The sequence below is a fragment of the Falco peregrinus genome, chromosome 3 (assembly GCF_023634155.1).
Source record: "Falco peregrinus isolate bFalPer1 chromosome 3, bFalPer1.pri, whole genome shotgun sequence".
Taxonomy (NCBI): Eukaryota; Metazoa; Chordata; class Aves; order Falconiformes; family Falconidae; genus Falco; species Falco peregrinus.
Window position 1 is genome coordinate 76,856,027 of NC_073723.1, and position 15,123 is coordinate 76,871,149.

The window sequence follows — 15,123 nt, forward strand, 5'->3', positions numbered from 1 at the left end:
CTATGTTTTGTGAAGTGCTCAGAAGGATGTCATGTAAGCTGAGAGATTTGCTCAGAGGTCATGCAGGTTCTGCTACTCTCCAGGGCACCTCTAGTCTTCATGCCCCAAAACCAAAATCAGAGTGGATGAATAAAAAAACCTTTGACCTGAATTTCAAGTGTTTGAAATTATTTACCAGATGTGTTGGGTAGTCTGAAGATGTGTGTTTGTCCCACCTGTTCTTCTGAAGCCTGTAGCAATGCTGTTCAGTCACAGGTACCTTTTTATCATGTTTTACAGTACTTGTTGTCAGCAGTACCAGAGCGTTACCTGTGCAATGGCAATGAAACTCCCAATACAAGAATCTGCTTGGAGAGATTAGCTGAAATACACACCCATTTTCTTCCACATGGTTCACTGTGGTCTAGATTGTTGCCTTTGAGTTTGCTAGCTGTTCTAAGACTGTCCTGGTAGCTGATATACAGTAGCTCTCCAGCTGTTTTGGACTGTTTTCCCTTAATTATATTTTACAGTTGTGCTAGGCAATACAGAAGTCACTTCAGGAGATCATTACTTGAAGCATTGTATGTCTGGTGGTGGTCTGCTATGCCACAAGTGATTTTTTTGAATCTCAACACTTCAAAACAGGGTACAATGCTGTAATCTCTGGAAGTGGAGAACCCCGGGTAGGCATGTTGGCCAGTGCTGTAGCTGAAGGAGCTGACTTGCTACAGAGCCTCATAGACTTGGTACTGTTGTTCCTCTGTATTTTTAAGGTGAATGACCCTATTAAATATTTTGGTGTAACGTAACTTTTCCCCTTCCTAGTTACTGCAGGTCAAGGTCCATGTAGTACAATACTCATTAGCATGAGTAGTAGTGCTGAGTGTATACTGAGAGACAACGTTACATGACAGAAGATCAGAGTAGTTCTAAGATGCATTAATTCTGCAAAACCTCTTAATGTTTTGGGAGTACTGATGGCTATTCCTTTAAATCTTTTATTTCCATACTTTTTCAAAATTAATATGTTTGTACTTTGGATTATGCTTTGCTTTTCACAATACTTTTTCTGATTGTGACTGTATGGTTTCTGAAGTACATGTTGGTTTTGAGGTACAGAAATAGCAACTCAGTATAACTTACATTTTTTAATTTGTTTCTTCTTTTTTCTTGTGAATTTTTTTGTTGTGGTGGTTGTTGTTTAACTGTGGCTAGGGTTTGAGCCGCTGAATTATTTATTTATTAATTTAGATAAATGTTACAATGACTCCTTTTTCATTTGAGAGTGGTAATAGATAACTTGGAGGCCACCATTGTGTGTGTGTGTGGTTGGCATTTTTTTTCTACAAACGTTTCTTTGTTGTTGTTAAAGGCGAATTTCTCATTTTGTCTTACGACAAAGTGACCAGTTGTCATAGGTGGTCATAAGCTGCTATTTACAGACATCTCTAGATTGAATCTTTTTTTAAGGGCTTTTGAGGGTGAAGCATTATTTCCTTTTACAAAACTAGTTTGTTTTATCCCCATGATAGCTAGTTCTTCTTGTCCAGTAGGGACATCATACTTGCTTACTTATTTGAGTGGATTAAAGTTTGTGCTCTCATCCTTATTTGGATACAGGTTCCACTTGTTTAAACACCTTTCCTTCTCCCGACATCCACTCAGGAAGGTTTTGGTCCTTTCTGAACTGTGTCTCTGGTAACTATTTTCAACATGGTGTCTTTAATTTCTACATCTAAATGGATTTTGCTCATTTCAGTGCTCCTTTTTAGTCTCTCTTTAAGTGTCTGCATTTTTATGGTGGTGCTTTGAAACTGAATTCTGCTATAATGGATTATTTTCTGATTCCAGAAGCATTATACCTGAATACTTTGTAGTTACTGTTGAGAAACAGTAACTGCTTTACTTTGTGCTACACTGTGTGTCATCTTTCTTCTGTTCTCTATTTGTGACAAGAAGTGATCGCTTGAAATGTCTAAACTGATTGAGCTGTACAGATTAGGAAGGATCTTTTCTTTTTGTACCTCAGTGCTCATATGAAGATAAATTTATCATTAGCCTTTAATATTATATTTCACTCTTATCTCAGCAGATCAGTCATTATTGCTGTTCTAATTTGGAGGCCAAAGTCACCCTAACTGTATTTTAATCCTGGATTGCAATTTTATACCTGAGGATTTTTTTACTCCTTGATAACAGTTAAATCAGTTATCTAACTTGTGTGCTAGACTTGTCCTATTGTTTGATTATTTTCTGTTCCACTGGGACCCTGTTCTGCTTCTGTAATTATTCCCTTTTTAAAACAGGCAACTAGGTTCACTTCTGTGCTTTGTGTTACCTAAAATATTCAACCCCACAAAAAGATATGAATTCAGCGTGGAACTACTTGGTTTTGTTCTGTTACAATTCTCAGGTCTTCAGAAAGTTGTAATTAAACCTGTTTTCAAGGACTAGCTTTTGTAGGCATTCCTTTGGACCAAATTTTCCATATTATAGATAACTGATTTCCCATCATGCTGCTGAGCCATTCCTACATTTGCCCTTTGACATCTGTAGTTACTTGGAATACCCATATGCAGAGAGGTTCTGGTACTATTACTTTGTATACAAATTTTTTTATTATTGTTTACAAGCAAACTCTGTAGAATTGGAGACCAGCTTGTCTTCTGTACCTTGAAGGAGATCATATATATGGGAAGTAGATATCTGTCAACCTTTAAGTTATAAAAAGCTAGAGGCTTATCTTTTCTGCTATTATATTTTCTGGGTCTGCCTGTGGAAATTGGGCCAGATTGAAATAGTGGTATTTTGGTACTGTTAGCATTCATAAACAACAACAAAACTAATTTCTAAAACTGGAACCAAACAAATAATTAACTTTGTTATGTAGCAGAAGAATTGGATGTCAAAAATAACTTCATGTAAGTAAGAACCACAGGCAAATCTAACTTGGAAGGGGCTTCTTCAAAGCCAGGTCAGTTTGCTCAGGGCCTTTCCAGTTCGATTTTGTGTTTCTGACGCTGAAATTTGTTGTCCGTCATCCTTGTGGTTTGCAACTCAAAGAAGAGTCTGGCTCTGTCTTTCTTGAACCCTCACTTTGGGATAGTGGAAGACAGAAATGAGATCAGCACTGCCTTGCCATAGTACAAAGCTGATTGACCAATCCTTTCTTGGAAGAAAGCACTGAATAAATGAAGCATCAGTAATTACTGTAAGAGTTGTTGGCATCAATGGCTTTCTTTGCTTCCATATGTGTCAGTTCTCCCCCCTATAAAGTTTTTCCTTGCCTCCCCCCATGCTGCAAGATATCAGGTACTTGGAGCTTCTCTTTCTATGGAAGATGCGTATCTATAGAATTCCTATTGAAACCCATTAGTGCTACACAAATGCACTTGTTCATGGTCTGCCTTTCCTCTGCATCTGAATCTTATAAAAATGTGTAATTTTTTTAAATTATTTTTAATTAGTCCTTTGCCTTCTTGCACAAAAAAAAAATATTCTGTGGCTACTTGGCACAAGTCTTTTACTAAGACTTATAAAAGAAACGTCCTCTTTTTATTGAATATGCCCTTCTAAATGAATGGTCTATCATGTTCTTTTCTTTAAAGTCTTCCCTATTAGATATAAAACTCTAAAATGCAAGAATCCGATATTCAAATAAATGTGTTTTATTTTTTTTACTCCTTCTTGGTTCTGTTTTCTTTCATTTTATCTATATTCTTTCCCAGTTATAATGAATTAAACAGCAATAGTTGGCTAGAATGGAAAAAGGTAAACGTATGCTTCCCCCCGCCCCTCCCCCCGTAACTTTGTCCTTATTGACTCAGTGTGTGCTGGCTCATACGATCAGAGCAGAAGCTATGTCAGGAGAAAATCCAATTAGAAATAGGTCTTTAATATTTACTGCTCCTCTGCTGTCTTCTGGAGAAATCCAGTAAAGAAGTGGAAACTTCACAGGTTTTTCTTCTTACTCGAGTCTTGATATGCCCTAACTTATTTTTTTCTACTTGAATAATTAAGTCCTGCACAAGATCATTAGACTTTCATGATGCCTGCTAATCAGCATTTATAATTTCTCTTCAACTGTGACAGTTGGCTGGGGAGTTGGAGAAGCAAGTAGTACTCTAAACTGCTCCCCTTGTTGACATGACCTCAGGTAGCTAGGAGGAAGAGGAAAAAAGACCAGAGCAACCTTCATATTTGGAAGATGAGCAAGAAGAGTCTGCCTCATAATGCATGAAGGAACAGCAGTTGCCCTCTTTAGAGAAGGTAAAACTACAGTAAAAAATATTTTTACCTAATGCGAAAAGAATTGAAATGGGCAATTGCATTGTCTTACTCCTGGCAATCAGGTCTCTTCCCATTGGCAAGAATGTGATTCAGGCTAGCTGCAACGAACCTTAAAAATGTAGACTGTGATTCAGGAGAAAGATGGGTTATGTTAATGGCTAATAAAAGAAGAAATCTTCAATTAACTACTGTTGTCTGTGAAATTGTGTGGGGTTATTTTTATACTGTTATTAATATACCTACTTGATTCAAAAAGTTTTTATTTTTTTGTTTTTATTGTTATGCCTTGACCTTAGCCTTGGCAAAGACTTGGACTTCTAATATGTAGATATTCCTAAAAATTATTTCAGTTTCTTGTTATAGTTCTGGATCTTCTGTCTTGGTTCTTTTTTGGTTGTTTTTTTTTCTTCATAGACATGTTATTTGACAGAAGGGTTCAAATATGTGTTTTGGTTCTAATGGTAAGTATTTAGTCTTTTGCCAGCTATTTTGCTAACTAATTTAAAATTCGGGCTACCTTTAAAAAGAAAAGGCTAAGTGTTGCAGGAACATCTGCATTACATCTGCATTCAAAATAAATTGCTTACTGTTTATCGTTCCACTTTTTTTATTTACATATTTCCCTTGATGCTGACAATTAGGTGTGCAACTATATTAGCTTCGGACTGCATGTGTCTGGGAATTGTTTTGTATCACAGTAGTTCTGTTTTCTAGGCCATAGAAATCATGCTTTTTGAATATGTAAGTGGCAAATAACTTTTATTTCCTGCATTACAGATACTCCATAGGTACTGTAGCTATAAGTTATTTTAACAGCTCGCCCCTGCCCCCCCCCCCCCCCCCCAACCTGAATCATTTAAAACACACTTCCATACTTTGCATTTTCTAGAAAACAATAGTAATAGTATTGTTCCTAAAAGTATGCTTTTTAATTTGGTTTAGTTGAGGGGCTTTCTATGCGGAATTGTTTTCAGTCTATATGCTTTATTTTGTGTTAGTTACACAAGTTTACAAGTTGTGCAAGTAACTTCTGGGAAGCTTCAGTGCTTTATAATAACTGTTCAATGCTCCTTAGGAAAAAAGCAGATTAGTACAGGTTCTAGTGATTTTCTTAAACGTACATCAGATTTCATGAAATACAGGGTTTGAATTGTTTGCTTAATTGAAATGAGGTAAATTTGTGGCACATAGGCAAGTACTTTGAAGCAATCTCCCTGCTGCCCCAAAGCTTGCATCTTTATAGCAAGTAAAAGGTTTGTGTATGTTTCCCAGGATATAAACTTGTGCTGACCTAGCTTTTGAAGGAAACTTGCATAGACTGAGGCTATAAACTTATGGTCATTTATACTTTCATTTCTTTTTGGATATACTGACAACTGTGGATAAGAATTAGCTTTTGTCTAGTAACTGTTTAGAAATATATACTGATTAGTATCATGTTAGAAAGGATAAAGTTTTCAGGAACTAAACATTTTTGTTTATTTGGCTGTAAACATATTTTGGTAGCAGCTTGGTAATGTTAAGTATAAATCAGCAATTATTTCTCATGTGTTAAGTAACTCATGTTCAGCTGAGACAAGATTAACAATTGTTAGGACAGAGCCACAGTTGGTAGTTTGTACAATTTCTACCAGACAGTGAGAATATTAGATGCTTTCTAAGTGACAGATCTTGTTGAAGATTTCTGATATATTTACTTGACTATAACACATACCAAACTGATTTCATTTGCTGTCTCTTACTGAAGCAATTTGGTATCCTCTGTTAAAGCACTGCACATCTGTGCTGGCATGGCATGTAATGCCTGTCTGTTGATGTTGCAGCTTGTGATGCAAAAGTGGGGTCTATGTAAGTAACTAAAGTAAGTACTGAGTTATTCAGTACCTGACACTATGGTAAGTGTATTTTGGAAAAAAGTAATCTTTCTTCACTGATGTCATACAAGTCCCTGTGTTCAACAGTGCTTGTCTGTAGGGAAGTAATTCAGAATTTCTGCATTTCCCCATATATGCTTTAATGAGGGGAAGGAATTCCTTTGAAGTAATAATCAACTAACTATGAACGCTTTCTGTATGTGTTTCTTGTTTCCTAACAGCACAACTTGGAGATTATAACGCTTCAATACATCATTCAGGATATCTGTCAAATTACAACTTTATACCAGAGCAGAACAAAGATTTTCTTATCAAAGTAGAATCACTACATGAGCAACACAGGTAACATCAACTTTCAGTTCTCTTTTACCCCTTGAGGTTTTTAAAGCAAAAAAGAGTGCCAAAAGGAACACTCAAATTCTTAGTAGTTTCAATACAACACGGTTTTATTTCATATAGCTTCTATTAAATGAAATACTTGGTTTTATCATGTAGGTGCTAGACTAATCATATTCAGAGTACGATGCCAATACGTTAAAATATTTAAATAAATTTTTAGCTGTAACCACTGGTAGATCAATTAGCCTTATAATTATTAATGGCAACCATCTAGAATGCTGTACTGGATGTTAGGGGTTTTTTTTTTGATTAAGGATATTTGACCATTTTTCAAATCCTATACTTTTTTTTTGGTCTGTCTATTGGAAAAAAATTCACCCATGAAACACTTCAATTAATGTTGTGCTTTCTCTCCACTCTCCTGAGTGTACTATAAAAGCTACAACAGATTATTCCAGCTAGTCCACTGCTAATTACTCTTTCTAACCCTACTGCTGTGTCTCTTGTAAGACTGCAGCTTTAGAATTAGTGGTTGATCAGATACTTGCAAGCTGAATGCAAATATGCTAACCTAAGAAATTCTGTGAGTATTCAAGCAAATGAAATATGATTCTCTATGGACGTGTTCTCTCTGTCTGTATCTTTACTGTGGCAGAGCAAGTTTCCCACTTCCCTAGTTTCTTTGATTTATACCCTGAAATATCTCCATTTTCATCTCCTCCTGATATTCCTCAACTTTTCTTGTCATCTTTCAGTACTCTCACCTCTCCCTCATGTTTCTCTACTGCTAGTGGGTGTAATGAGTAGTTCTGAACTTCATGTGTGCTGCCTGGCAGTCCAGGACATGCTTGTGGGTTTTTCACCTGTGGGGAAAAAGACAGATAACCGCTAAACTCTAACTGCAGGTACTAATCTGGACTACTTTCCATGTTCAGGAACGCAACAGCTGAGGCCTCTACTCCTTCCAAATTAATTTGTAGTTTTCAGTATTAGAGGGAGATTTGTAGACAGACATGAATAAATCTGCTTGTCTTTAGGAAGCAATCGTCTCTGAGTCTGCTGAGGGAAGGTCTAGAAGTGGTAAGGTTGAACTGATGTGTGCAGTGCTATCACAGCCAAAGATATAAAACTGGTTACGTCCTGCAGAGAAAAGACTAGAAGTTACCATTGATCCAGACAAAGGTGTGGTCAGGTCTGTTGGAAAGACTCCTTTCTTTTCAGGGTCATTTCAGTGATAATGCTTTCATTGAGTGTTTTTGGTAGAGTGAAGTCTTGATGACGGAGAAGTTTAACTGCTGTATTTAAATTCATGTAAGTGGGGGTAATTGAAGTTCTGAATAAAAATACTTGAGTAGACCAGACTAGGGAAAATGCTTATAATTTTAACATCTGTTTTGAAACTTAGCTTTTCAGACCTATTTATTTTGGAGTGTAGGGAGAGGCAAATTATTGTATATCCTGGCAGTATTTCTTGCATCCTCCTTTGGCATTTATAGTGAATACTTAGATCTGAGACATGGTTTTGACTAGAACCGTGCCAGAAATATACTTGACAAGAACAGTTCTGGTGCTTAGCAGGCCTTCTGAGAAGGAAAGACAGGGAGAATTTTTCTTCTTACAGTTTGAAGAGAACAGTATTGTTTTGAAATGAGATTTCTGCTGATCTGGAGTAAATAATATTTGCTGTAGACCATATGGGATATCTGTAAATTATTATACCTTTTAAACTGACATTCTTGGATTGCAGAATTGCAATGCCAGCCCTATACACATCCGTGCTTTTTCATTCTTTAGTGTCTATCCTTTGAGAAACTTTCACAAAGGAAAATTAAAAGGCTAGGATTGCTGAAATGCAGTATAGACTTGAGAAGCCATGTTATGTCCTGTATGTTGTAGCTTAATGCAAGTTGGGGTTTTTTTAGCTAGTTTTCATGCTGCTTTTTGAAATCTGAGAAAGTAGTTCTATAAATATGTTCATATCAGCCACTATTCAGTGGACAAGTAAGTAGCCGTTGAGAAAGCAACTGTTGTCGTTGAACTGGTATAGCTTCAGAAATTTTCCTTTTGTGTTCATCTCTAAATCTGTAGGGGGATTTTTCTGTATGTAGTTTGTTCTAACAAGGTTTTCTTTATTTTCTTTATTTTTCTTAATACATGAGCAACCTGAGGACTTAGGATATGTGGATATTATCCAAACTGGTAATGTTTTCATAGTACTTGCTAGATCTAGCCATCAGTTTGAGGAGAAGGTTGCTTTTGAAACTTCCTGTGATGCTTATATTCCTGGTGATGTTAGCTCTCGTGTATTAAGGGCGATAAAAATTGGAAATGGACACCAAGACTGGTTTCCTCTTGCCTGTTTATCTCACTGAGTAACTGCCACCTGCTTAGGGACCTCAAGGTTTCATTTCATCTCTAATTGAGTAGGGAGGTGTAACAACAAGAAAAAAACCCTGCATCTGTGCTGAGGTACTTTTTCTTGTTGGTGCTTCAAGATACACGGCTTGATCGTTCTGCTGTAGATGGTATACGGAAATTGAGAATTAAAATTTGCAGGTATATCTCATTGGTATGCAATGGACTTTTCTCCCCTTTCTAAATAAAATTCTTGATCAAAATTCAAAAAAGGAAATACTTTTGCAAACATATTCAGCATACTGTTGTATAATAAAATGGTTGTTTTGTTATGTTTTTTCTCTGCCTTTCTGACGCAGTATAAGAGATAAGGTGTACTAATGTTTTTCAAAATCAAGGTGACAGTAGTCACTGTAGATATAGGTCTGAGTAAGCAGTTTATGACAAACAGCTCTTTTTTTGCCTTTACTCTTTTTTCCAATGTTGTGACATCCTCAAGCCACACTGCTGGCAATGACTTTCCTGTTCAAGGTGACTTTCAGTTTTGCAGAGCATGATATAATACTTCCTAGAGTGGCTGTTTCAGGGCATAGTATTTTCATGGCCTGGAATTTGAAAGGATGAAAATTAATTGGAAGTAATAGATGTCCACCTTTTGAGGTAAAACCCCTTTCAAAAATGAGAATTACTGCCTTATGTGGAATGCCTTTGTATCTGGAGTTCTTCACACAATGTTAAATGAACTTTTTACAGGTTGTACTTAAATTGTATTTGATTAACATAATTTTATGCTACTTCCTTTAGCATGCCTAAAGGAGTCTTTATAGGTCACATTGCATTAGTCTCAGATGAATAATTAGTAGGCTACATGGCAGAACCAGCTAGGCAGGGATTACTGTTGGATTCTTTGGTATTTTAAACTCCTAGTAGACTCCGTGTAGCCCTTCCATCATGATATATGATCTGTTTATTTCAGGTGTGGGGACTTTTAGGTTTTTGTCTCGGGGGGGGGGGGGAAAGTCAGAATTGTAGAAGCTTTCTAGAAGACAAGAAGATAGAATCCTTGTAAGTCTTGCAGCACATTTCACATCTAGCAGTGAGAGAAAAAAGTATTTTAGGACTTACAGTTTGTATAATCTGTAACTCAGATGGCTTTTCCTTGGTGAGTTACTTGTCTAATCTTCTTTCTCCCCCTTATTTTTTTAGTAGATTTCTGCTTCTTATTTTTCTTCTGAATTATTTCCTTCTGACAGACTGTGCAGTATAGAATATTTACAGATACAGCTTCTTGCTATAAAGGAGGCTTTTATAGGACAATTGTTTCCTCATCTCTAACCAAAACAGATACTAATGAGTTTTTAAAAAAGAATTGGTCCAGAATGACTAAGATTATAACGTTGTGTATAGATTGCTCAATTTTTGAGAGGAGCTGAGGAGGGCCTTCACCAGTGAAGAACTCCTAGCACCAGTTAATGAGGTTTATTTGGCAGACACCAGGCTGTGGGATTCTTCTGTTTTTCTGCATTTGGAATAAATATAATGTCATGTCTTTAACTTTTGACTAGGGTTCATGTATTTTTTTTTTTCTGCTTTTTTAGTGGCCTCAAGCAATCTGAAGCAGAGTCCTGCTACATAAATATAGCTCGAACGCTTGAATTCTATGGCGTGGAGTTGCACAGTGGTAGAGTATGTTTACATTGTGATTTTTCACTTGGAAAAAAAAATATTTATATGTATTTTGACTTGATCTTAACAGCAATAAACGTAGTAGCATTTAAGTATTGACTTTATGGTGTGTAATTTTTAATGAGAGTTGAGTAATTATTCAGTAACTTCTGTATAAATCAGTGCTGGAATTTCAATCAAATAAGCTAGATCTCATCAAAAATGTAACAATTTATTTTTAAGATAAATTGTTTTAATATGGCAATATTTTTACTAAAGTTTACGAATGTCTTATCATAAAAAAAGAATGCTCTGTTTAGTGCTATACTGTTGTTGACAGATTTTTTTAAGAGTTTACTTTCTCTGAATTTCTAACACAGTGTTAAGAATATAGAGATTTTATCGTGCGTGCATTGATAAGAAACGTGTCCTACTATTTCAATGGCTACTGGGATTTGTTTGATTATATTAGCTGAGACAAATGCCCCAAATACTTTTTTTATTGTGTCCTAGCATGCAAGTCACCATTTGTGCTTTTTATGTATGGCAAATTATTTTGGCATACATCTTGTACTAAAAAGTTAATGAAGTGTAGTGCAGATGTTTGATTTCCTAAACAAAGATGACTCCTGTTTTTGCTAATGTTTTTCTGAGATTTGTTAATAATCCTGACACTGAAAATTTTACCAAAAAATTTTCAATTTCTGTAATGATGGAAGGGATAGAAAAGGTCATTTTCTTCCTTCAGCGTGATGTTTTCTTCTTTTTTTCTTTATGGTACCGCAAAAAAAGTGTTGCATTAAATTTCTAAGAATTCCTAAAGTACTCCTGTATAAAGCCACTGTAATTACATTCATATTCATGAAATACAGTGCTCAAACAGTAGAGGCCTTTTTTTAAGGGTGGGGAAAAGTACAAAGGAAAGGAAATAATTGAAGTGATCAAAATATGAACTTTCTACGCTCATACCATCTGATATGAATATCGGGAGGCAACTGTTATGTGACAGCTGTTAAAAGTGATTACATACCGTGGTTCACATGCATTGGTTGTGGTTAAGTAATCTAGCATGTGTGAATGAAATCCTTATGTTCTTGCGTCTTCTGACAATGTAGAAGCTTTTCCAATTTCTAATGAGGTGATTAACTTTGAATGGTAAATGGGTATCTTAGTAAATTTGACTTTGTCTAGGTTCATTGTCCATTGGGTCATCAGTCACCTGCCTGCTGTATTGAAGAACCCTCTACTGTCACACTGCAGATATCCTGATACGCACTTAACTTGATCAGTGTATTATGCCTTTTAATTTCTGTTGTAGCCCAGTATTTTGATAAACCAACTTAAGTTCCAAGACTGACACCATGAGGCTATTCTCTTAATATTCATGGTATGCTGCTTCTGAAAGTTCTTTAATTTCTGACATCTTCCTGAGTTGCAGGCCACTGAACGACATGCAGGATGTCAGTAGGGGTCATGTCAGTGCCAAGTAGTGAGGGTGGTTCGGAGTGGGTTCAGACATTTTCAACTAAATGAAATTTCATTGCAGTGTGCTGGGCTGCTCTGTCTGAATAGAAATACCTTCTGGAGATATTTACCTAAAGTTTTTTTTTTTTTTATTTGTTTGTTTTATTGGGTTGTTTCCCCAGAGCATTGTTTCATATTTAATGACCTGGGGGCTCATGGCTTGTCAGAATATTAATCATGAGCCCCTACTCTGCCTGACACTAAACTGTATGATCTTGAATCAAATAAAGTACAGATCTGAATCAAAGCCTTCTCTATTCCAGGCTGCTAAGATGCAGGGTGTCTTGCTGTTTCAATCCAAATTAATTTTTATTTTGAATGATGAAAATACTTGAAATGGTCTGGGTTTTTTAGCAGTTGAACTGAACATGTAGACAATTAGAAGTTGCTAGAAATGAAATAGAAAGCAAAATAGAAACGTCATGCCACCTTTTCTAAATCTGTTTTTGTTATAATTTGAATGTTAAGTTTTGTTCTTAGTCTCCCTTCCTTATGTCAAAGCGGGTACAGGAGTAAGAAAAGTACAAAGTAGTAAGTGTCATGTTTTAAGGAAAAGCCTTCTGCGGCAGGTGAAACAGCATTGAGAATGTGAATAATGAACAATTATTATTATTTTTTTGCTTTAGTAGTAAAAAATTTAAGGAGCTTCAGTCTCCCTAGAAAGAGACAGGTTTAAGCAAAAAGAACTTTTTCCGTATGGCTGCAGCTGAACTGTGGAGATTACTGCTATTTTAATGCGTGACCAAGGTGAAATAGGTATCAAGAGTAGTTAGGCAGTTCAGTGGAAGAATGGTTTACTGGAGTCCATTGAACGTACAAAAAGCTGATCCAGGAAATCCTCTAGCTGTAAATCACCAGAAGCTGAGAAGGGGGCTTAGTAGAGGTGTGGTTGTCTCTGGATTTTTGTACTTCCAAAACATCTGTTACAAGTCATCATCTGGGCTGAATGCCATGAGGTAAACCTTTCAACCAACACATTATCACTGATGATGCTCCTGAAGGCCTATAAGAAAAGTGACAGCACTGGATTATATGAGTGGCCACTCTCAATATTGTCTTCTGGTAGTCTTCCATGTGTAAAGTGCTTTGCCTGTGCTGCAGCAGTTCTGCAGAAGAATTACTCCTCAGCATTTGGTAGCCCATGTTGGCTGTAAATGACACTTTTCTGAAGTTTAAAACAGACTGTTTCTGAAGTTTGTTGGGAAGGTTAGATACCTCCCCCCACAATATGCTGCTGCTTCACAGAGGCTACTGTGTTATACCCCAGCTTTGGCAGGGATGTTTGCCATCTCCCCCAACTTAGTACTGCTCTTAAATCATCTCTTTAGTTTTGTCATCCCAGTGCTTTTCTTAGTCCTCCTCGGTTTTGCATGGCAAAGGAACCAGGTGACACCTGCTTTTTATAATAAAAGCCTAAAGAAGCTGGTGCTCCTATACTGGTGGTTAAGAGGTGGGATACTTTGGGGTAATGTTTCTTGAAGAACAGATGAGTATCTAGTTTACTTTTTAATGTTTTACGGTACAAAGTTAAGTATTCTGCAGAAGTAGAGTGTGAGCTTTCTTTTTAGCAACTTGCTAAACATGAAACTTCCATTAGTGAATTAATCTGAGCTCAGTTTTCACATGCAGACACTTCTGCTTTTCTCTGAGGATAAATCTTAACTGCTAAAATTGTAATATTAAAAAATGAAATAGTGTTAAACTCGGGCAAGTGAGTTCAATACCATAAAACTATATTGAGATTTCTTGAATTCCTAATATCCACTTGACTCTGGACCCCTATCTCATCTGCTCAACAATTAGTCTGGTCTTAACTCATCTTTCATTTTTTCTCAGACACATGAAGATAGGAAATTTGTAGAATCAATGTTATTTCCATATCTACAAAAATTTAGATGGTAATTGTAAATGAAATCAAATGTGAATCACTATTTAGCTAGATGCCTGGCATAATCATTTTTATCTTTATAATTTTTTTATGATTGTCTCTTTAAAGAAACAAGTAAAAAGAAAAATACATGCATGTTATTTCTTAGTTGTGCAATTTAACAGCATAGCTATTTTGAAAAGAAAATAAGTGCACATCTAAATCATCTTTCTTTTGGTAGACCTTCTTTTTTTATACCGGTCCAAATTCTTGTTTTCATATTGCTTAGGTTTAATTTATGAGAATTCATTATAACAAATGGCATGGGAGATTAGTATTTTGGACCAGGGCAGACGGGGTTGGGGAATGAACTTTGTTCTAACAAAGATCCTGGAGGAAATAGTTTAGCCTAATTAAGCCCTATCAAGTGTTTAGCTAATCCTTTGTTCCGGCTACATCATGTAGGTTTTCACCTTTTTCTCCTAAAGCTGTTTTTTTCTACACTCTGTTGATTTTTTTTTTTATTTTTTTTTTTTTAAAGCAGCAGCCTGGAGTAAGCTCCAAGGGCTAATAAACCAGGCTTCTGCCCTGCTTTACCTTGGCTGTATCATGGCAGGGGCAGCTAAATTACATGCAATTCATCTCTTGAAATACCTCAGTTTTCTCCCAGAATATTAAAATAAAGGAGTGTCAGTTCAGGATTTCTGTATTATGCTGGCATGAACTGGCAGTTCAGGAGCATCTTCCAGTGGAAATTCAACCAACATCTCTAGTAGCAGTTCTTTGCAAAGTCGGAGCAGCATGTTGCTGAAGGTTATTAATAATTTCAGCTGATTCCGGTCTACCTTGAATGTATATGGGCTGCTACCCACCTACCTATTTTCTTTTATTATACTGTCACTGATAAGATTGGTATTCCTCCCATCTTGTTAGTATTCATTGTTAACGCACTGTACATCAAACAGGTTATGCTCATTTTCTGCGAACTGCTGTGGTATTTCACTGGCGGTTTATAAATCACATTGCAAATTAGGCTCAGCTTCATTCATTCATATGCCTGTATGATGCTTCTGGCCAACTATTTTGAAAGGATTTATTGTAGGCTTTTCACAGTATTGTTAGAGCACATGCTGCCAGTTCTATTCTTCTGTACCTTTCCGATATAAAGACTTTGGGGCTGGACAGACAAGAGAGACTTGTGTTACCTGAGCGCAGAGCGCCATCTAG

At 36.3% G+C, this 15,123-nt stretch overlaps 1 protein-coding gene across 4 annotated transcripts in view; it reads left to right on the forward strand.

The window, feature by feature from the left end:
• Positions 1-15,123, forward strand: part of PTPN3 (protein tyrosine phosphatase non-receptor type 3) — a 132,709-nt gene that overhangs the window by 48,894 nt on the left and 68,692 nt on the right. For 2 of the 4 annotated variants that reach the window (XM_055799765.1, XM_055799766.1), the window contains exons 8-9: positions 6,368-6,488; positions 10,439-10,526. In XM_055799765.1, coding sequence (XP_055655740.1) covers positions 6,368-6,488; positions 10,439-10,526 — 209 coding nt within the window. Of the gene's footprint in view, positions 1-4,146; positions 4,252-6,367; positions 6,489-10,438; positions 10,527-15,123 lie in introns of those variants that run through there. The other 2 variants (XM_027794457.2, XM_055799767.1) reach the window with 2 other exon arrangements.